We start from the raw sequence: 24,931 nt of genomic DNA, 5'->3' as shown, positions 1-24,931 counted from the left end.
GGAAGAGAGAAAGCTGGAAGCAATTGCTTCATGAAATGAAAAAAGAAGACTGATTCATTCAGGAGAGCTTAGCAGCATTCTCTCACCTCTTCACTGCAACTCTGACCTGCTCAAGGGAGCGACGATATCCCTTTAGTGCTGGTTGTCATCTGCCTTACACTGGCTTACAACTGGATTTGAGGACTGAAAGCAGCACCTAGATCAGTATGAAAATGCTGTTGCAAACAGGAGTGATTAGCAGATGCCAGATTCCACTATAGGTCAGATCAATAGATCAGCATGGTTCTGTTGTGCAGGCTATTCCTGTGTACAATGCTTGTGGAATGTTTGATTGCCTTTTCTGTGCTCTGCTTTTAGATGAAAAATGTCTTCCCTGCGCCTTTTTAATAAGACCTTTTTATGTCTTTACTAATGTAGAGAGCTTCCTTCACAAAAAGGCGTACAAAAAACACTAAAATAGTGTACAAATGCTAAATAAATGAAATAAAGAATACAATAGATAAACAAAAAGTTAATTAAAATAAATAAGTGAATTTGACATTTATTATGTTTTTCTTCACTGCTATTCAAATTGTGTGGTCAGTAAGGTTTTTAAGATGTCTCTTATGCTCACCAAGGCTGCAATTATTGTGAAATATTATTTCAATTTAAGGCGAGACACGGCAGGCGAAAACATTGTGTTTTTTTTACTGGTCAATTTTGAGATTTTTGGATATTTGTCTTCAATAACATGTCTTTTTCAGACTTGTGGTGAAAAAAAGTCCGAAATACACATTTAGGTATTTATTTTACTACACTTTGTCTGTTTGTGTCTGTAGATTTCTCATAAATTCAACAAAAGTTGGCGTTCTTAATCAACATGCTGCTCCGCGATCGCTGTCTGCTCCCTGTCATCACATGCACCGCTGGAAAGCTCTCTCTCTCCTGTACAATCCTGTCGGATCCAAATATGGTCATTTCCTTTTTATCAGCAACCAATCGTGAAAGTAAAAGGGCTGAATGCGCAATCTCATTGGCTGATGATAAATCTTTAAAGCCCGTTTTCTCAAAATGACTTTTCTCTCATACTCCAAGTCCGCAATCTCCACTTCAGTAGCACATATATACACCAAACTTTCCAGTCTTGTACCTAGTTATATTATGAAGACGTTTACAGAGGGATTTGCTATCAACTGGGAAAGTTTCATGGTGATATCTGCTAGTTAACATTTTTACCCTATTCACCTGTAGTGTCTCGCCTTAAAATATCAGTTTTCTTTAAATGTATTTTATTCCTGTGATGTGATGGCAAAGCTGATTTTTGGGGGTTTTTTAGAAACCATTACTCCAGTCTTCAGTGTCACATGATCCTTCAGAAATCATTCTAATATGCTGATTTTCTGATTTACTGATTCACTGATAATTATCCGTGTTAAAAAGAATAGAAGGTTCAAAAGAACAGCATTTATTTTAAATTGAATAGCCAACTTTATTGAAATAGAAGACATTATAAATATCTTTACTGTCACTTCTGTTCAATTTAAAAGTGCAGTAGGTGATCTGGTAAATGCTAACTTTAGCCTGCTAGCATTGAAAGCATACGATCCCAACCTCCCTGCAAATCGCCATTCGGACCGAATTAAATAATTGAATGGTCTTACGCCTTCCTCAGATGATATAGGCTATATTTATAAAAATACATTTAGACTGCGTAACGTAGTGATTGCTATCAGGATATGAAGAGATTTTCGACCAGCATTATTAAAAAAAATATTCTTTGGAGAATCACCTATTGCACCTTTAATGCATCCTTGCTGAATTTAAGTATTCATTTCTTTAGAAAAAAATCACAGACCCCAAAACTTTTAAACGGTAGTCTACATAAATCAGTGTAGTGGTCGATTTGGTATTTATTAAATATCGGCATCAGCTTTTCTGTTTGGCCGATGTGTTGGGAGCAGGACTTTTATTTTGACGGCGCTGAGAACACAGTGTCTTCATTAGTTATGGTCTCTGTTTAACTATTTTGTCTAATCTGTTGCTAGATAGAAATGTTGATATCGGCATCGGCCATAAAAAAAACTAAATCAGTCCACCACTAAATCAGTGTGCTCGTGTGAAAGGTTTTTGTACCTTTATTCATTGAAATGTCCTTCAACTTGGTGTCCTTGATGTTTTTCAGAAACCGAAACCTGTTGATAAACACAAGCTCTGATGAACCGTTAGCTTGGAGCGATGCCGTGTGATTGTCCTATCACGTGGAAACCCCTGATGGTGTATAATGAGTTGTTTTACCAGATTAGTTCAGTCACCCTTTCAGTAGGGGTCTAGAAGACAGTGAAGATCTCACAGTTCCCACTGATCATTTCAATGAATCAAAGGCAGATTTTAATGACAGTAATAACGACTTCTTATGAATAATACATTGAGAGATTAACGTGTGTATGTGTGTGTCTGTCTGTCTGTGTGTGTGTGTGTGTGTGTGTGTGTGTGTTTGTGCGCATCTGAAACTCCCTCACATCTGAGTGGAGCTGAGCAGAGTGCTAATGATCTCTCGTTTTGTCCGTGTGTCTGTGTGTACATGTGTTTTTGGTTAGGTGTCTGTGTGTGTGTGTGCGCTCCAAACTTGGAATGCCTTTCTCGTGTCATTAGTTCTGTCTCCGTTTCCCAGGTAATGACCCCTTTCCTCTCGGCAGCAGTCTGACTTTGTGACTGTATCATTCTGTCTGCCTCTCTCTTTTTGGCTTCAGACAGTCATTTGCCTTTTGATTGTGAGGTGTTTCTTGTGACCTTGGACTGCCTGGTTGCCCTTGAGGTATAAGAATGTTTTCTCTCTTGGAGCTATAAAATGTTATAGTCTGAATAATTCAAACATGCTTTCGTTGACGTAAATTAACTCTCCAGTCATGGATTTTCATCGTTGACTGATTTGCATCCAATTTTAGCCCATATGAAATTCCCATCCATTTGTTCTCAAACTGACGTGCGTTCACGTTGTGTGCACAATGACATTGAGGATCTTGGGGTGTCTCTGTAATGGATAACCAATCAATCCCGGCTGCTGTACTGATTGCGTAAAATGACAGTGATGATTAGGTGAAATGGAATTTCATCTCGATAACGATCGCCAACACCAGTCATCTGATCTGTGGTCAGGTGAGGGTTAAAGCCACCGTGACTTTTTAGGATAGCCTCAAATCTTCTTTTCTTTTTTTACTCACAGGAAAGTCATTATCAAATGAGAATTTTGCCGTTGTCACACGGCACACCTGATGATTTGATTTCTTCAACACGGAGACGAGTGAGATTTGGGTAGAGAAAGAGAGGTGGAGGAAAGAGAAGAAAATAGACTGCTGGAGAAGGAGCGAATGTGCGGCGTACGTGTTGACTCACAGTCTGTGGGGATATAGACTGGAGCGAGTGTGTGTGCGTGTGTCTTTCAGGGGAACAGAATAGAAACAACATGACTGCAGAAACAGAAAAAGGGTATGGACTGTTGAAAAGAAAAGTAAGGTTTAGATTCTGCGTGAGTGAGAGAGAGAGAGAAATAAATGGCGTGTTATTACTGTGGCTGTGCAAAAGGTTTTTTGATATTGCGAGTCTTCTAATATGACTTCTGTTGAACTGATCTGTTGGCCTTGACTGAGGAATATTATATAAGCAAGCTTTTGGGCTTTAGCACTGTGTTTTTAAATTATTGATTTGGTCTATAACATCATGCAGTGTGGTCCAAAAGCTTGAAACCACATTGAAGATCTAATTTAAACCTGTAAATGATCAATGTTTTATTTTTTTTTTATTTTTTTTTATGTCTCTGTACATATATATATATATCTATATAGTGGTGTCCATTGTATGGGCAAAAACAGCTGAACATTCTTCAAAATATCTTCTTTTTTTGTTTCACCTGACATAGAATAAACTTCACCTGACATAGAATAAACTTGTAAACAGATTGTATTTTATTTCAAGGTCACAAATCAAATTCTTACATTGAGCATGATTCCAACTCATTATTTTTAGGGAATCAAAAAGGTACAATGTGAGCAATCTGGTTCGATTCCTGACCGAATAGCCTAACTATTATGAAACTGTTCTTTGTAGTGAATGAAAATATTCTGTGCCAACAGTGAAGTCTGATTCACTGATTCGAATCACAAGAGTCTCAGCTTTCCAAAGATGTGTGACATGTTTAGCTTTTCATTTTTGAGTTGTTGTATGTCGCGCAAAAATATGCAGTAGTACACCACAGAGTAGTTTGTTTGCATCTACTGTTGCACACAATAGGAACAGGAAAACTCATGATCACGTGACCTCGCATTAACTCAGTCCGCACTGCCTCTGACGGCTGCGGTCGCCGTGTTTTTTTTCACCTTATTTCCCGGCTTACAAAACACACTCACAGCGCTTACTGACTCTGATTACGGCCGGGTTTTCTCCGATCGACTCAGGTATTACACACAATGTTAAACATACCCGGGACCCGAAGTAATAGATTGGGACCCGACCCGGACCCGGCTGACCATTTAAAATATTTCCATTCCAAGGTCCTCGGGTCTCGGGTTCTCCATGAAGACCTCTACTAGATATCACACACTTACAGTATGTGCTTTCATTGCACTCCACTCCCTCTCTATTTCTGCCCTTCCTTCTTCCTTCATTTTATTCTAAAAAAATGTAATATTATCAAAGAAAACCTCCATGGTTGAAAAAGGTCTCTCATCACAGTTAGATTAATGTTATCCTTCGTGACTGCGGAGGTAGGACAGAAATACTGCTCCATCACCCCTGTCAGCCACTGTAAAGCAACTCTTAGATCTGAATGTGTGTAAAAGAGTGTTTAATTTTTAAGGCGAAAAACGTATGAAACACTGCCAGCAGATTCATATCCTATGCATCATCGACCTGAGGAAATATGCGGCGTATACTAATTTAGTTGAACATATTCTTCAGCCCTCTGGGAGGTTTAAAACTTATGATTCAACTATATGGATCCTCTTGAATTTGCTGCTGCAGTCTTTCTGGATTTGTCACACACAAACACGCACACTTCTCGGTTAATCAAACACAATCCTTATTAAACATCATCATTCAATGTCAATCAAAGGGCATCATCGTGGTATTAAAAGTTGTGGATGTGCTCGCTACAGTTATTTCACAAATACAGACACAGATATTGGTTTATTTTAGTCATATATGTTTGAACCAGAAACTGATTCAGAAGAAGAAGAGGAAGAGCGAGTTATACAGGCAGGCCCGGTTTAGTCTGAATCAGAATCCATCAGAATCCAAAGAACAGAAACCACGGATAAACTGCCAATATCCTTCTCTGTCCCTCACCTGGGCCTTGACTCCATTCATTCTCCCAAAAAATGGGATTTGAAAAGGATGCTTGATAAGATTCCTATTGATCGAAGGCCATTTCTGCTTCAGTTCTGTATTCGTAAGGTGTTCTGTCTTCTCCGAATTGAATTTAGCTATAGAACATCAGGAGCTCAATGTCAGTGGCTCCATCGCTTACTTTGGAGCCAAGTGGGGCAGCAAAGGCTGTTAAGATGATTTCCCAGAATAGTTTTTTTCCCCACACGTCCCTGCATCCAGCATGAATCCATTCATTACCACTTACTGCGATTGCAATTATGAAAAATAGATTTTTATTGATTTGTGGTATTATGTAAACCAATTATGCAACTGTACCATTGATGGCAGTGAGTAACATGATCAATAGCTGTCACATGTTTTTCAGATGAGATTTGGCGTTCTGTTTGGTATTGCTGGTTACATCAGAGGCCTAATTCAATAAAAATATCTCATGACTTTCTAAACATGAGACTGGAAATGAGCACTGCGCCCTTGAAAATCAATTTTAAGCAGGTGATAGAAAAATTATTATTCTTATAATAATAAAAGATTGCTTGAGGGTGCAAAGTTCTCACTTATTTGTATAGCACCTTTCAAAATGCATGTCTTTTCAAAGCAGCTTTACCAAAAAAATGCATGTTTCTACATTTACCATTTAGAGTAATCTGCTATCAGAGGTGACGGGCTGGATATTGGCATGGGGGGGTCACGATAGATGTGTCACGATACGATACGATACATCACAATATATTGCGATAGATTGCAATACTTACTTTTTTTTTTTAAATAATAGAGGTGAAAATACAACTTGCTGAGGTATTCTGGTATGTGCATCACATTATATTGATAACTCAGCAAAATAATAATAACTTCCACTCCAATTTATTAGCAAAGCTATTTGCATTGCACAGTGTCACTGAACAGTGAACACACTGAAATGTATGAAGTGCATATTGTGTAGTCAGTAAGCCTATGCTTTATATTTAACAACATTATTGCTCTGCCTGCATTGACACCTTTATATGAGAACTGAACTGAGCTGATCGATGAAATCACTGTTTTCTCCAGAGCTGCTGTTTTGTGTCTCTGTTTTGTAAAAAGCGCTAGACTATAGAGCTGGTAAGTCCCGCCCCTTCCGCTAACCCCACTGGACCTCTAGGTTGAAAAATCGTCAATGCAAGTGAATGTGAGAAAATAATTATTTTCTGGTCCCGTTTGAATTTTGCCATGAATGTGAACATATGTTGTCTGTGAATTTTTTTAATATAATTTTTTGTGTGAAGAATGCTACAATTTAGCGGGTAGAAGTTTGATACGGTTAGACTTTGTGTGAGAGCACTTTGTGGACTACAACTCTTCGCTGCTTTCGACGCGGGAATCTGAAGAAAGAACAGCCCATTTGGTTTGAATGGTGACATTTGGGTACAAAACACACAGGCATCTCGATCTGTCTCCATAGATTATCGCAGCATTAGCACCGTGATTTGACAAGTGGAGGGAAAATGTGTTATGGGGTGACGTCACATAGGCGACATGTAGTCTTTCTCGTTATGTCTTTTCCACAACTGCTTGCCAAAGAATCATACAATATACTGTCAAACTCGTAACATGAAAAATTATATACAAAATTCACAGACAACATATGTTCACATTCATGGCACAATTCAAACATTATTTTCTCACATTCACTTGCATTGACGATTTTTCAACCTAGAGGTCCAGTTGGGGGTTTACGGATGGGCGGGATAATAAATAAAGGTGACTTATTGTCATGATCCCTGTCTTGTGTGGACTTATGTTATTTCCTGTTCTGTGCCATGTTTTGTAGTCCTTTGTAGTTTTTCTTGTTGATTAGTCATTATGAGTTGATTTGTCCCAGCTGTGTCTCGTTTCCCTGATCTGTTCTGTGTATTTAAGCCCTGTGTTTCAGTCTGTTCCTTGTCTGTCGTTGTTGCGTTGTGTTTGGTTGTTCTGTTCTTGTTATCCAGTTTATGATTGTTAGAGTTTGTTTAAATAAAAGCTGCTGCAAGTAGATCCTGCATCCTTCCCTGCTTCAACCTGCAGCGTTACACTTATGCCCTACTATGCTGTAAGCAATTTTTTTTTTTGATATTTGATATTTTGAAAACTCATCTGCGAGTCCGAGTGGGGATCACAGCGCGCATCCATAGTGTTCACCATATGCCTTAAGCCGGGGTTTTCAACAACACGATATGACTACAAATCCTTACAAATGCAATGCACCATTATGTTCTTTGCACGAGCTGAGGTAGACGGAATCTTGTTGGTGTTATTATCCAGTAGTTTGCCTTGAATCAACAGGTTTCGGCTGTGGTTGAAGTGCCACCATTTAATCTGTGTGGTGTCGTAAGTGATAATGCAAGTTGGTTTTCTGAATATTTTTGTGTAGCTTGGCAAAGCTTACAGATAGCATTTGTTTAATCTAATTCATTACTCCCTGACTTATTTTAAAAACAAAGTGCACCAATACGTCGGCTCTGCAAGCTGGAGGTGCTCTTATATTTTCCGCCATTGCTCTTACTTCTGAGACATTGGCCGTATGAATGTAAATGACGGGCAACTGTTAGCGTTTAAGACAGCGAGTCGGCGATCTACAGGAACTGAGGAGGTCGTTTGATACAGAGGGATTTTAAATCTGTTTAAAACATGATTAAAAAAAAAAAGTATCGATACTTGAGGTTGGAATATCGATACACTATTGTGGAAAAAAATATTGCAATAGTTAGCTGTAGCGATATTTTTGGACAGCCCTAGACGTGACTATATGTCAAAATTGTACAGTTCTAAGATAATACAAATCATGCAGTTAGATTATTTAAATCAGGCATAACCAATGATCTAATTAACACAATTATTGCAAGTTGTGATCATAATGATTAATTTGAAAGTGGTGCAACTATTTGATTCTGCTTCTGATAGTAGGGGTGTTTAAAAGGTACGTTGCTGATGTAGTATAATTTCTGGGGGAAAAACTAAGTTTGTCAGGTTGGAAGCATCAAATATTTTGTTTGATGCAAGTAGTACTGAGCAAACACAACCACGATCGACACTGTATTTTACAATTTTTCTTTGTCTAAAAAACTCGTACAAAAGTCTACATTCATTCCTGCTCTTTATGTTTTCCTTTCATTGTTGTCTGTACAACCGTTCATGGGATGAGAGGGATATGACAGCCATTATTTGAAATTTATTTATTTTCTCGGGATGACCTTTTCTCAAGATGATTTATTTATTTTCTCATTTTCTCTGTGTTTTCATCTATTTCATATAAACCCACCCAAAATGACACATAAGCAAAAGTAATTGTGTTTGACCCTTTAAATTACTAGAATGTTCTCTCCATGTACAAGTAGCTCTTGACCAAAATAAGCTGCATTCGATAGTCTAAATTAAAGATTTAGCTCATATGAAAAACAGTATTTTTTTTAAATAGTATTTCCTTAAACATCCTGTTTAGGTCCGAAGATTAGAGAGAGTGTGGAAAATGGCCATGAAAGAACCAGAAAAGTTGACTAACAAAAACTGGTTCAAAAGTGTGGAATATGACCCTTACATTATTTTTACAGGATGCAATAATTACAGCAGTAAAGCACATGTATGCCTCACTTCACAGACGTTTCTATGTGTGAACCTTCCTTTTGTAGTCCAATAACTCCTCCTCCTTGGTGTGCTGTGCTAGCAGGCTGCCAGTAAAAGTGACCTCACCATCTTTAGGTCTAATAAAGGCACAGTTTCTCCATATGTGTCATGTCCAGAGGAATTGGCTCTGAGAGCAGTGAGCTAAAAGCAGTGAATCTTTCAGATCTCTGCTCTGTGAGTTTATGAATTATATACTTGCACATCAGGCCAAAGAGAGTAATGATGTTCACTTTAACTTCTTCTGTAGATCAAAGTTAAATGTTATCCAGGTTTCTCTCCATCTCTGTTTTTGCTTCAATCTTTTTCCTTCCCTGTCTCCTTTTCTCTCTCACACACAAACATGCTAGAATGTGCTCACAAACACACTTATACACACAGAAGTAGTATTAAAATCGTATTATAGGTGTTAGAGAGAATAACTGTGATTTGATAAATTATAAATCACAAGAGGTGAAAAGAGGTAGAGTGTTGTGTGAATTGTAGGGCTGGGACGATACACGTATCTCCCGATTCGATACTATCACGATACTTGGGGGCCGATATGATATGTATTGCGATATTTTTATTTTATTTTTTTTTTGTAAGAATTGTGATTCTACAAGTATTGTGATTTCGATATTGCAATTTATTGTGAATGTTTTGTTTTGTTTTTTTAACACTAGACCATGGGGAAAAGATAAATCATACACTTATACAGACTGTACATGATGTTTAAGATGAGTCATATTTACAAAAACAATTCATCACATCTTTCTGACTTATTTCAGAAGCATCATACAGTACTACATCCTCTTTAATAAATGATTCAATAACAAATACATTTTTTAACAGTCACTTGAAACAATGCAATCGATAAATGAGTTAAGCGCCAAGTTTCTATCAAAAGTTGATTTACTCTATTCTTATCGCTATCGTAGACATCAGTGTTCATATTTGAACTTTAAACATCTTGTATCACAGAAATAATGATACTATGAGGTTGAAAAGACTGTGAAGCTGTTTCATGACTACTCTCTCCAGGTCAGCGGCAGCGCCAACACAGATTTGAATGTTGCGATAGGATTTTGTCAAAGGTTTAATAGACAGACGAATCGAAAGATCGCGTGGGTGTTTGAATCGAGATCACAGTCTTTTAAAGATGAATCGTGCAGCTCTATTGTTTTATCTCTCTCAGCATAGTACGAGGGCTTTTCAGTGCTTTCAGTCTCGCGTCACGCATCCACTTATATTACGTCACTCAACACTCATAGATAACGACACATTTCATCCTCTGTTGAAACGAAAGTGGCTAACTTCTGTCAACCTCATCTACAAGCAAGGACAAAAATAAAGCAATTTAATTTGAATTAATATCCATTCTGTAATAAAAAAATCGATTTTAAAATCGTTGGGGAAAAAAATCGCGATACCTAGGTGAATCGATTTTTTTTTTTTTTTTTTTCAGTCCCAGCCCTAGTGAATTGTGTGACACATCTGACAGCACATGCATTGTGATTTGAGCTGTAAAAGCTAGAAGCTGATCTCAGCCTCCAGAGCGTTAGACCTCATCCATCCTAGTTAACAACATGCTACAGGAGTCCTGCAGACTCAGTCCGCCACAATGAGGCAGATCAGAGAAAACTTTATTGTTTACAGGTTACTCTTTTATAGCCCAGGAGGCTTAGGCCGTGTGTCCACCAAAGCGTTTTTTTTTCACGCGACTGGCGTATTTTTAAAAATTGTTTTCAATGGGAGCGCCGCGTTTTTAAAACGCTATGAGGCGCTGAACGGTTTTTTTACGCTGAAGCGCTGAGCGCTCACCATTTTTTACAGGTCGCCGAGAGTTGAAGAATGTTCTACTTTGGGTAAAACGCAGCGCTCATCACTGTCACTTTTTACACAACTGTCCAATCACAGTGGAGGAGGGGCGGGACAAATACCACGCCGACCAACCGCCACATTCTACTTGTACAACGTCAACAGATGACAACAACAAGCATTATAACGGAACAAAATAATTGAAAACAAAAGCCAGAGAAAATACGTTACATTGTATCGACATTTTAATATAGAATCAACACAGAAACAAAATATGTGTGAAATTAGATACTAGTAACACTTTCGCGGATATTCCGTATCATAACAAGCAAAGCCTCTCAACTGAAAAAAATGCTGCACTGCCAAAACGCTCTCGAGTGCCCATAGCTCGACGTTTTCAGCAGAGCGCCTCGCGTTTTCAGCCGGCTAAAAACTTTGGTGGACACACGGCCTTAATGGAGCTGTTATGTAACTTTAGCAAGGATGTTTATCATACAATTACTTGAGGAGTCATAACTTTTAAAATTGTTTGAGATACTAACTACATACTACACATTTTTAAGTCATTATATGTTTATTTAATATTTATTTTTATATTTAATTACTAATTCTGTTACCACCCTGAAGAATTCAGGGGGCAAATTGTCAGTAGATTCAATCCAAACTTAAACTTTGTGAATGTTTTTGAAGGATTTTATTGAAGGAACTGGTTCATAAGGGTCATTTGTTCCTGAATTGGACTACACTGGCTATGCTGTATGTTTGTGTTTGCATTCTGAAGATTGCATGTGTTTTTGTATTATTTTCGTGGTGCCCCGATCTGTTTATCTCATCACATTCAAATCAGTCTGCAAACTCATTACTCAGATAAAATATAATTTGTTTTGCCGTGGCGCTGTACATTCAGCAGCTCACACTAGTTGACATAAAGTAGAAGTATAGAGCTATAACATAAAAATTTATATCAAAGCTCACATAATTTGCTTAATGAGAATTTTATTATTATTGAAATTACTGACTTTAGATTGCAGGCAAATGCTGGCACAGTTTGTGACATTGTTGAGATCTTTTCAAGAGACAGTTTAGCAAAAATCTCTATTTGCTTTGTTCTCACTGCAGGATAAACAGCTGAGATATTAATGAGATCAGTGATTTTTCTTTTCTGAGAGGTTCCAGAACACCGGGCAAGACCCTACCCAATTTAGCACTTCAGACGCTCACACTGAGTCCTGCTGGTCTCGGAAAGCATTTCTGTCCTCGTGTGATCCCAGGGGACACCTCTGTAGTTTCAGCGAGACAAGTAGATGATGGCAGCAGAGGTCATGTTATTGATCACGAGGACATAAAGTGAGAGAGAGAGACGGAGATGGCAAAGGAAACTGAGAGAGCCGTCTGCAGTGAAGCATCAGGGGAACAGAAGCCCAGCAGGGAAGCGTTTTGATAAATGAATGTCATTTTAGGAAGGAGACACTTGACTATATAGTGCAGGATCTATTCATTGACGTCACTTCTGAAAGAAGTGTGTGGGTATTCGGCCATCTAGAAGTTGCTTTCCGTGTTCTACTGGGAACAGAACAAGATGAGTAATGATAGAGGCATGATTCTCTCACATACGCACACACAAGCTCAAAGTACCCAGGGTTATGAGCTGCCCTGCTGAGTGCCGGATCCCACACATCAGTGTGTGGCGGTCCAGATACAGTGAAATTTTTGCTTCTGTGTGATGCTTTATTGAACCGAAGCACAACAAAATCACAGCTTCTGTGGATTATTGAAAGAAAGGCATATCTTTGCACTTTTCCATCCCCTTTGCTTTGCTCATTTCAGACTGTGTATTTTGCTCTGTTTTGTGTGCAAAAAGTACCTGAAGCCGCCTTTCATAATTTTCCCAGAATTTGTCCCTCAGTGGGAAGATTTTTTTAGGGTGTGTGTATCTGTGTTTTTGGATCTGTTGCGTGTTTGGTATGACTATAAGAAATAAATGTGTGCGGCTGAACCTGCACCTCTGCTCTAAATGTGTGTGTGTGTGTGTGTGTGTGTGTGTTTGTGTGTGTGTGTGTGTGTGTTGGAGACAAAGATGGCCAGGTCTGTGAGCAGGTGCTGGAGTTAATGAGTGTGTTTCCCTCTAGAGTGTAAGACCATATGACCTTGTGTGGTGGGTAAGACATGGCTCCTTTGGAATAACACTCTAATATATCACCTCTGTGTGTGTGTGTGTGTGTGTGTCTGCAGGTTTTCAGGGACTATTATCATTTCCAGCACAGGGGTGTGGTGAAGAGATCTTTGTCCGGCCATCATGGGGTTCATGTCCGACTGCACGCCGAGCCACAGGTAAAAACCAGCCACACGCAAAGTCACACACAAACAACACTGTACAGCTCACAAAGAGGAGATCGGAGGAGAATAGAGGTGAGAAAAGAGTGGGAGGTGATGAAACAAGAAGAGATGAGAGAACACGAAAGGTGAGGAGATGAGAGGAAAATGAATGAAAAGAGAAAGGGGGGAGGAAAAGGAGAAGATATGAGAGGGGGGAAGGCAAGATAAGAAATGAGGAGAAATTAAAAGAAAAAAGAGGAGATGAGAGTGAAGATGACAGGAAGGTTTGAGATTCGATGAGAGGTGGAGGAAAAAAGAAGAGATGAAAGGAAGATATGAAAAGTTAGGAGACAAGACTGGAGGAGATGTGATGAAAGGGAACAAGAGGAGAAGAGATGAGGGAAAAGGGCCACAGACGAAATAGGATGAAATGAGATGAAGAGATGGATGTGAGAAGAGAAAATGAGAAGGAAGGGGGGGACATGAGACAGGATGAGAGAGGGAGAGAAAAAAACAAGATAAAAGGAGATGGGACAATCTGGTGCCGATAAGTTATCTGAGAGCAGCTCAGGCGTCCCAGGCGACTGCGTATTTAGGCCGCTGGCTGCAGGCTCCCATAGATCTTCTGCTGACCAGCCTCTTATCTTCACTCTCTGAAGCTTCAGCCGCTAGTTAAAACTCTGTGCACGCTCCGGAGATCCAACTACATGGCTAATACTGATGCCCTCCCAGACCCCACCTGCCCACCAGATGCCAGCGAAAGACACTGATGACTCCTAACACTGATCCATGACAGCAGAGAACGAGAGAGGGGAAGATACAAGCTGGATTACTGCTCCCTTGTGTGCTAGCCTCTATTTATGCAAGGCAAACAGCGTCAGGGTTCCGCTCTGGGCCCATTTCGGTTGCGGTGGGTCAAGCGTTCTTGTTGCCAGGGTTCATCTTGGCACAAGCCTCACACGTACAACGCACACACATGCAACGCCTGCTCTGCATTCCGAGTTCAGCATGGTTGTATGCTAATAAAGCAGATTTCTGAAGGCTGCCGCTTGTAAGCACATACCCTCAAGCGATGGGAATTGAATGCAAGTACGTGAACGTCTACTCCCTTGCTAACCGGAATTTCATTCCCTCGCAAGAAGTCAAATTGGAGTTCTCAGAAGTTTGCTGCTGAACGAAGGGCAGCAAGACGTGAAAGGAACAGGAAATGCATTCTTCCTCCAAATCTGACCTGGCCCTAGTCCACATTTGCTTTTTTCATGATAAATTTAGACCAGTGCTGGCATTACTGTAAAAGAAGGGCGTAAAGGACGACTCACTCAAAGGATTTTGAGTGTGTGTGTATTGTGTTTGTGTGAATCTCCCTCATCTTTCAGCAGAACACTCGCTGTGAGCGCTTGCTACTTAAAAGTATATAATAATAAAATGATTTGTATTGTTAGACTGGAAGGATTAAGCTCATTGTTGTGCACTGACATACAAAAAGCGCACATACACAGCAGTTTTTAGATGATCCTTTGGTTTGGTTTGAAGCACATTACATTGCCATCTGGTAATGCAAATCTGGGATTTTGACAACTTTTTGTGTAGTGGTCGACCGATTTATCGCCAAGGCCGATATATCGGACGATATTTAGCATTTTTAAAATATCGACATCAGCCAGTAAGTTTTTCTGTTTGGCCGATGTGTTGGAAGCAAGACTTTCATTTTGACTGCGCTAGGGATGGGACGATTTTCATACCGTCCCATCTCTAGACTGCGCTGAGAACGCCGGCTCTGAGAACAGCAGTGTCTGAGCACACATCGCTCTCATTCTCTGTCTTCATTAGTTATGGTCTCTGTTTAACAGTTTTATCTAATACGTTACTAGATTTAACTGTTAAACAAAGAAAGTAAACTGTATATAAAAAAGTATTATAGCGTTTGCTTTTATATTATTCGTAACAGTATTAATACTTTCTCATTTTCCGTCAGCATTCAGCAAATACGTATTTAATAATTTACTTAAATCTTTGAATATCTAATAAACACTTAATCTGAAAGTAACAAAAATTAAAGTATCGTTATTGGCCTAGCTCTGGAAAAAGTGGTATCGGTGCATCGCTAATATATATATATATTTTTTTTTTATATATATACAAAACAGTCACATAGCATTTACTTCCTCATATCACCTATCCATTAACCAATAGATGATTCGTTTTCTTCCCACAGACACTGAAATAAAAAAGAGAGTAAATTACTACCTCCAAGCACACATGCAATTATGTAAACAATGCTGTGTGATGAAATGCCAAAGTGTTGTTCAGGTGTCTTTTCCAAGAAGAAAGTTTCTTCTAACTTATCTGTGAGATTTTTTTCAGAGAAGTTGATAGTAGGGGTGTAACAATATTAGTGGTCGACCGATATTGGTTTTTTGATGGCCGATGCCGATATCTTAGAGAGCACGATGGCCGATATAAAGCCAATATTTTTATATATTTATTTTAATCAATATTTAATAAATTATAAAACACATTTTTCAAATAAACATGCTTTTATACTTTAGATGGCAACTTCTTAAATTTGCAATCCTATTACAGTATTTTTCACAAAGTAATTGTTTAGAAATATATGAATATGTGAATAAAAAGAAGGTAAACACTGTAACAGGGCACTCAGTAATCTTGTAATTTCGTGCTGGTAATCATATTTTTCAAATAAAGACAAGGTAACGCTAATTTTACATACAGCACAGTGAAGACGATATGAATATGACACAGTTGGCAACTGGATATATCACAGATATGAATATGACACAGTTGGCAACTGGTTATATATCAGCATATTTCAAAATGAAGGATTTAAAGTTTTTCGATCGCGTCTCCTGTGAAGCTGATCTTCTGTTCGCACTCACTCACTTCGCACGGACCGACCGTCACTTGCAGACAGTAATGCACACTTCACAAGATATCACAGCTGGATTCAATTAAATCTGCAAGGTTTGTGAAATTAAATGTTTATTAGATATTCAGAGATTTGTTTAAATGATGTAGATGCGCATTTGCTGAATGTTGACGGCAAATGAGAAAGTACGTTACTTTAGCCTGATTGTTTGCCTTTTCTGTTACAAATAATATAAAAGCAAACGCTTTACTTTACTTACTTCGCATAAGTTACCATTTACTTTCTTTGTTTACCAGTTCTGTCTAACAAAGTATTAGATATGACTGACAGAGATCGTAAATTAATGAAGACGGAGAATGTGAGTGAACGCTGTTTGATCTGAGGAGCTGCCGTTGCCGTTCTCTTCTGGCACTGGTGTTCTCAGCGCCGCCCGCCAAAATAAAAGTCTGGAGCGCCGTCAAAATAAAAGTCCCGCTTCCAACACATCGGCCAATCAGAAAAACTTATCGGCCGATATATCGGTCGACCACTAAACAATATATCGTGTCACAATATATTGCAATACAAAAATGCAACAATATGTATCGTGGATAGTTCACCCAAAATAAAAATTACCCTGTGAGAAAAAATTGAAGTTTTCAGAGTCGGTACTACATTAAACTACAATATATTATGTTGAATATAATGTATAATAATGGGGGAATATTAGTGGGTCCTGATAATGCTTATGTTATAAGTCTTATGTTACCAGTAAAAAGTGGCCTACATTATTTTAAATATATCTAGCCAGTGACAGAGTTCAAGCATATTTGTCTAAAATAATTCTGTATTTTCAGGTTCAGAATCATGAATATATTTATTCTGGTGTCACCATTGTCCAAGCCTATTCATTTACACCCACAATGTTATATCAAATTTAGCATTTAATCAACAGTAAATTTTTTCTTAACCTTTTATTATATGTCTTGGAGTATCGCAATAATATCGTATCGTGATATGTATCGAATCGTGAAGTTAGGGTATCGTTACATCCCTAGTTGATAGAATTGACTTAAGAATGAAAAAAGAGGCAAGAGTTAATCGATTTAATCTGTGGGCTCTCTGGTCGTCCCCTTGTGAAAAGAAAAATGAATCCTGTATATGAGGCAGAGGTTTTTTAAGATCATTTAAAACAATTGTTTTGCAGAGAGTGCACTTCATACGTCCATAAGTCTTTGGGCCCTAATTAGATTTAATACTCCACTGCTAATACCTCTCAGTTAGTGTGAATACTAATGTCTGTGCGCTGTGTTAGTCATGTCCATCTCATCACACAAAACTGCCCAGAGGACATTTTTTTTTGCTCAGAGGTTGCTGTTTAATAGCTCAATAGACTTAATGCAATTCTTAAGTTATGTTTCATGTAAGTGTTTGTCTCAGATGTTTCAACTAAAATTCCCTTAGAGAGAAAAATAGACAAACAGTAAGTGGATAAAGTGGATAGTATTGCTCAGATAATTTGATATAGAAAGAGATGAATGAGAATTATTTGAGTTCATATACAGATCTCTCACTCTTCATTGGATATTTGGCATCATTGCAAATCTGAGCAAAATGTGAGGTGTTTTGAGATCTCGTATGAAACACTAGACAAGAAATGTGTGTGATTACTGAACCCATTTTCATAATTGCTGATTAAAGGGGTCATGAACTGCACTGTTTTATTGTTTTATAATGTTTCCTGTGGTGCACTTATAATTTTTACATAATTTTTTTTCATAATTTAGAAATAAAATGCATTTTTCCTACCCTGATTTTAGCCATCTGATTTGAACGCTCTGTTTGAAGGAGCGTGTCTGCTGTGAGGCTTTAGTGAATTGCCCACTGCTGTGATTGGCTTACAGCTTTTGTATATGAAATAGCTAAGTATTACATGTTTAACTCTCTCGAAATCTTTTAGCAAGTTTTTACTATTACAGTTCTCACGGTTTACCAATCGTGAAAAGTGTTAATTATAGCATTATATTTAGATTATAGCATAGATCTATAGCATTATAGTTAGATCGTGGCATGAAAGGTGTGCATTGTAGTCGATCACAGACATGTTGAGCGCATGAATGCAGCGATCTCGTTATTGCAACTCGATTTCTGCACACCAAGGAATGCTTTCATCATAACTAACAGTGCAAACACAATGTAAATAAGAGATTCGTTGACTATAACGTGAGTTTTAGTCCAGAACTCAGTCCCTGATAAACTCAAAAGTTAAACAGTTTGATTGACAGCTCCAGCGATTGCAAAGGGAGCATTCTTTGATCGCTTTCTATATATAATTTAATCACAGTTTAAATAATAGATTATTTTCATCCTACTAAAATAAACAATGTGAGGTTGACCGTGTAGTCACTGGTTTGATTTACTGACACAAAGAACCATTATATATCAGAAATCACTGGTCACAGATCAGGCATTAGAATTAACACAGACTTGCATGTCATCGCATTACTGTCGAAAAGTCGTTAAACTCTAGATTGCTGTCTAAGAGATAAAATTAGACAAAATTAGACTTATTTATTTATTCATTTATTTATTTGGGTGGGACACAGAACCACATAAAAAAATTAATACGCAAATGCTCACACAAAGCTAAATGAACCGCTATAAAATACAGCAGATTGAAAAGAACAGCGGGGGATAGTGTGAAATGTGGTTATTTTTTAGAGTGAGGACAAGCTGTGCAGAAGGGACGTATACCTTGAGTTAAAGGTGAAAATAGAGAAGAGTGTGATTTTCAAGGATGTAGGTGTGTAATATTTTAAAAACTGCCTCTAATGTGTGAGTGTGTGTGTGTATTTTCAGGTGATTTGGGCAGAGCAGCAGATTTCCAAGCGAAGATGCAAAAGAGACATTCATATTGAACCCACAGATCCAAAATTCCCTCAGCAGTGGTACCTGGTATGTTAAAAGTTACTGTATATATTTATTTGTGTTTGTACATTGAGCTTTTAAATGCAATGTATCTAAAGTGCTTCTACAGTGGAGAGGCATCCACCCTTGATTTGTGAGCTTTCACATTCTCTCTGATTCTTTCCCGCTCTAAATCCCCCATGTCTGTTTTGAAATATATAAATATTCGGTGTGCTCATAGTCTCAAGACGAAATAACATCAAAATAGACCCTTTTTCTTGGTTAATAAATTTCTGCTCTTATTGTAAAAGAAAAATCAGTGCTTGTTATTCTAAGGAGAAAAATATTTGTCAGAATTTTTCATCACAATGTAAAAACTTTCTCAGCCTCTGAAACAACTTGTTTGACCTGACCAAGGACTGAACAGCCGAAGAGTTCATAAGAGGACGATAATCACTTGCTACATGGAAGTGGACTGAATGTTGTCTCTGATGTGCATTTAAGTAGAATTTAAATCTAACCACATAAAGCAGGTAGGGATGACGAAAACGAAAAATTTTCTTGACCGACCACCGAGCCTCATTAGCCGGTTGAAACCGGTTAACCGATTAGTTTAAAATATGCTACGCTATTTGAAATAACAGCCATTTCGAGCTGCGCCTGCAATTTCGCAACTCTGTCGCATCTCTCTGCCGCTCTGCCTCCCGCTCACACACACACTGCCGCCCTTCCACTCACGTCACTTTTTTAAAATCCCCTACAGCGCGAAACATGAGTCCTGCAAACGCGGCGCCGAGGAGCTTGTATGTAATCGGAGGACAAATGGCTCCTTAGTTTTGCAATGGTTTGGGTACAAGGTGATCGCGTTGAAAATAAAGGCGTTTGTCTAGCGTTAGAAGCTCATTTGAAACATTGCCGCGGCTCATTTAAGAAAATGACAGCTCCGCTTTAGTTTGAGGTAGTGCTAACAATAATAAAGAAAGATGATTGCAACTTACATCTGTGTCATTCTTTTTGGTTAAATGGTCCCACTAGGGCTGGGCTGTGTAGTAACAGTGTCGCATGATCACGATCGGCTCGCGCTGCTTTGGTCCAAACTGATAAACGGTCCTTCAACCACACAATAACGAGCAGTTTCGTTCCGCTTGCATTACGTTTGCCATTTGATGTTGGGCAATGTTGTGGTCGCGCCGGCGTCTCTTACATTATGAGCGCGCTTGCCACGCGCAACGCGCCTACATTTGAAATAACACAATTTTTATAAATATAAACAATATATCGATATATACGATATGTCAAAATCCATATCGTGTTTAAAAAATATCTCGATATATTTTAAATATCGAGATATCGCCCACCCCTAGGTCCCACACACTACCTTTCTTTGCACGCTTCATCCTGTCGTCTGCCCTGGCTCTAACCTCGAGTGTTTTAGCCTGCAGACCTTGTGAGTGCGCGAACCCAAACGCTGTGACCTCGCGCCAAATGTTTTTATTGGTTTATTAAGTACAAACAGGCGAGTTTTGAAAAATTGAGTGTGAGGGATTTGTTCACTTCACACAAAAAGATCTTGGAATGAGATGGCTAACTGTAGTAGCGTTTAGTCCACTGTCTATAATATCCTTATTTAGAGATCACTTTTTTCTTTCTTTTTTTACCGACTACCAACAACTTTGATCGGTTAACGTTGATACGGTCAACCATCGGTCAAAGGGTCATCGGTTAACATCCCTAAAAGCAGGTGTGATGAACACAAAGAATACATTCAGAGAATACAAAGATGCCTTATGAGTGATATCTTTTACATTATATATTAGAAAACAACTATTTTAAGTATTAAAGTATTATAGCCTAATGTGTTTATATCATGTCAAATCACAGTGAATAACACTATAACTATAATAACTATATTATTTCCTGCAGAATATTTAGTTTGACTCTAAAATACATCATAGATGTATTCAAATCAAATGGTGGCATACATAAGCCATTAATATATACATATTTATTATCAGGTTAGTCCCTTGACCTGCACACACACATACACACAGGCAGTCACCAAAAGTGAAGCGAGCTAATGTATTGACAGTCACGTTTCGCTGACAGAGGAGACACAATATCATATTAACCTTCGCAGAATCTTTTAAATCATTTCATTAAGTGTTGACAGAGTCTGACTCACTTAGTATATACTGTACAAAACTTACACAAAATAATGACTGTGTGTGGGTGTATGTTTGAATGCCCGCTCACATCTGTGTGTCTTCAAATGTTTGTTTGCGTAACTGCTTTTAAAGCTACGTTCTGTATTCAGAGCACACGCCGTAGTCTAAAACATATTAATGCGTGAACCGAACGACCAAAGAGCATCCTAGGCCAAGGATGACAAAACAAATGCGAGAGCTGCCGTTCTCCATTAGCATACTTATTTGCTAAAGTTCCGGCTCCTTCACAACCTTTTTTAATCCACATCTGTACGTGTTACTGTCAAACATCACCTGAAACGCTAGTGCTTTGTGCTTTTAAACTAGAAAATGGAGATTGTATCATTGTTGACAAGGGAATGAATGCTTTTTAAGTTGTTTACTCCGAAGAAGCAACACAGAATGATGAGCAATTTTATTCTGTCTGCTTATTTTTATGTTTTTTTGTTGGGGAGAGAAGGTTTGCGAAGGGGGCAGTTACCTGAAGACGTGCCCATTTAAGTTCTTCATTGTGTTTCTGCTCCCAATTTCTACATTTCTGTTTTCTGTTCGTCTTTCCACACTGAAGGAAATATTCAGCTGTGCCGTTTTAACAGATGGCATTGAACATAAAGCAAAGTGTGAAGAAATGAAATAGAGCGAGAAAAGGAGATGGAACGAGAACTTCACTGGGGGAAAAGCTGTCGGCTTAAAAGGAATGAGTTTCTGCACCTTGTTGGGATTGTTCTGCTGACAGGCTGCCATCTGGGAGGGAAAAGTGTGTGACCGTGTGAGCAGTCATCTTTCATTTACATTAGCTCCAGCGGCTGGACCTTTCTCAATGGCAAGGGTAAAATATCAGCGTGTGTGAGTAAAGTACTGCAGTTTGGCTTTCCCCTACTGGGAGGTCTCGGTCAAATTGTGTGAGACTCAGTTAACTCCCCCTCCTCCCAGAATGGCTTGGAGGGCTCATGTTCCTCTGCGCCGCACACAGGAGCTTTGCTGAGTCCAACGTTTGCCTTTGCTAGGGGGAAATAAAAGAACTGAAATATTATTTCTTGTTTTGCCCACCTCTAGTGAACTTGCATGTAAAATCTCAGTAATGGTTAAGAGTCTTTTTCCTTGCAGTACAATCCCAGTCACGGAGATCTGAATGTTAAGGAGGCCTGGGCTCAGGGCTTCACAGGAAGAGGAGTGGTCGTGACCATCCTTGACGACGGCATTGAGAAAGATCACCCTGATCTGGCGAGAAACTATGTGAGCCATCTTTCTATTCACAAACTGTAAAGAAAGCTATTTGAAGAGCAGGCATTGATATCTATATACTTATGTCAATATCAAAAGTTTGGGGTCAGTAATTATTTAAGGAATTAATACTTAATGAAGACATTAATACTAGTTTTGCTAGTACACATTAAATTGATCAAAAGTGACATATATACAAATACATTACATTCGAAAACTGTAATTTTAAATTGTATTATTTCTCAATATTACAGTTTTTTTGTGTATTTTGGTTTAAATAAATGCAGCTTTGGTGAGCATAAGTGAGTCAAAAACATAATCAATTACAATAAAACAATCTTAACTCCAAACTTTTTAACGATAGTGTACATTTAAATAGAAATAAATTTATATATTTCTTTTTGTTGTAATTTTAACTTTTTTATAAAAAAAAACAATGAAATGAAAAGATTCATTTTTGAACTACAGTAGAACAAATTAAATGAATTGAAATACAATTGTAAATGCAATGAATATATATAGATTTTTGTTGTGATCAATCAATTATCAAATAGTCTGTCTAAAATTTATTTTTTAAAAATCATGCAGAAATTTCAATTTCCTTTTTATTTTATTTTTTTTGAAGTGGTGCGATAAAGGGGATGAATTAAGAGATGCAACTTTTTGGAGATATTTATAGCATGTTGTTGGCATGTTGTGCTGTTAGACTGTCAGCACTGTCAGGGTAAAATCTGTGAAGTTGCATCTTTAAATTCATAACATTAGAACAAATTAAATCACACTTCTTATAACACATCTTATATGAGCGACCCATAAGAAACGCATCTGATCTGTGTGTGGTGGACGTGACCCTAAATCAGCCTGATTATACAGGGCTATTTTAACAGTGATGAGTCATTCAGATGGCCCACATACTAGTCGGATTTGAAATGTAATTTTGAACATTTGTGGTCCACTGAATTCTTAATGTTCTGATTCACAAAAACATAATTTCCTGTTAAAGTACTTTGCACAGTAGAAATGTAGTGTCAGTAATATACTCAGGATTATGAAAACTTTGCATAATGCCTAGTTTTGCATAGAAATTACACTCTTCACAAAGGCTTCATGAGGTATCTGGAGATGTTACCGAACATTCCCGTCCAGCTTTATTGTACATTCTATCCCATACAGGGTTCGTACGGGTGCTTGAAATCCTTGAAAATGCTTGAATTTTGATGTTGTGTTTTCAAGGTTTGAAAAGTGCTTAAATTTTGGATAAAATGCTTGAAATTGTAACTGTATTTCTTTCACAACAAATACCTATCTGACTGAATAGTTTATTAAATAGAGAAATAAAATGTAGCCCTTCAGATACAGAGCGATTTGCGTAGCGCTACGCTGGTCTGAGCAAAAGTAGGCGCCATAAAGGCAGAGTTTTCATTTTGATTTCCGCGCTATTTTGGATGCCCCGTTTTTATTGGCCGCGCGGGTAATCGTCACAGAGCGCAGTGGCAAAAGTTTAACTATTTTTAACTTTGACCGCGGCGTGCACGCAAGCTCGCCAATGCTGCGCTCCGCTTTGGTCGACGCAGCAACAAACGTCTGCAAGCCATTGAAATGAATGGGTGTCATAGCACAGCGGTGATAATGTAATGTTAGTATTGCATGTCCGGTTATGGCACGTTCATTTGTGGAATATGTGAACATAGCCAAAGTTACAGCACAGTAACTGTAACGTTAACTACCCGCAAATTTAAACCTGCAAACGTTAGCCCAGTGCATAACAACAATCGTTGATTGCTGAACAGAAATCGTGTCAGATGGAGTGTCATACAAGTTGTAAGGTCAGTGTTTCCCACAGATTAGAAAGCAATTTGTGGTGGTGGAGGGGCGGGGCGGTTCCTTCGTTAATAATTCGTTACACAGAACTTTATTATATTACATATTAATCAAAAATGATTATTATTGTAAAGTGTTACTGATTTGTTATACACCGATCCAGTGTTGGACAGATCAGTTTTAACCATTCATTAAATGGAATCGGTTCAAAGGAGTCATTAGTTCGCGAATCGGACGGGTCATTAGCGGACTTGTACGCGTTGTGTGATTATCCCGGCAGTTTAGGACATCGCACAAGATTTGTCAACATAGAAAACATTTCATCATTGGAAAAGTTTTTTTTTTTTTTATGTCAGCTGAATGGGTGGAACGCCGCACCCCCTTTTTTTTTTTAGCACAATTCACACCCAGCGGTAATTCAGGGAAAAAATATCCGAATACTCCACGTGAAATTTCGGTCTTCCGATTTTTTTTATCATCGTGTCAATTCTCAATTGATTTTGATTAATATGCGCGAGAGAGAGAGCAAGACTATGGCAAGCCAAGAGGCTCAGAAATACGCCATAGATTAATCGCGTTTAAAGCCAAACGCCGTCAAATACGGCGTTTTAAACCATTTAAACCATCAATGATGAACTGAGTCAGACCAGACTAATTACTAATAATTCCTTGGGAGCATACGAATTGGATTACCACAAATGATCTGTGCTGAATTAGTCTGGTCTGACTCAGTTCATCATTGATTGGGAGAGAACAGTTCAAACTTACTGGCTGTGGAAATCAGTGGGCGTGTCTC

General features: G+C 38.3%; 1 protein-coding gene across 2 annotated transcripts in view; it reads left to right on the top strand.

Moving 5' to 3' along the window:
• Positions 1-24,931, top strand: part of furinb (furin (paired basic amino acid cleaving enzyme) b) — an 87,856-nt gene that overhangs the window by 36,815 nt on the left and 26,110 nt on the right. For both annotated transcript variants that reach the window (XM_084397817.1, XM_084397818.1), the window contains exons 3-5: positions 13,030-13,128; positions 18,839-18,934; positions 22,198-22,326. In XM_084397817.1, coding sequence (XP_084253943.1) covers positions 13,030-13,128; positions 18,839-18,934; positions 22,198-22,326 — 324 coding nt within the window. The remainder of the gene's footprint in view (positions 1-13,029; positions 13,129-18,838; positions 18,935-22,197; positions 22,327-24,931) is intronic.

This window comes from Rutilus rutilus, assembly GCF_951802725.1.
Source record: "Rutilus rutilus genome assembly, chromosome: 23".
Lineage (NCBI taxonomy): Eukaryota > Metazoa > Chordata > Actinopteri > Cypriniformes > Leuciscidae > Rutilus > Rutilus rutilus.
This window is presented reverse-complemented; position numbering and strand designations above follow the sequence as displayed.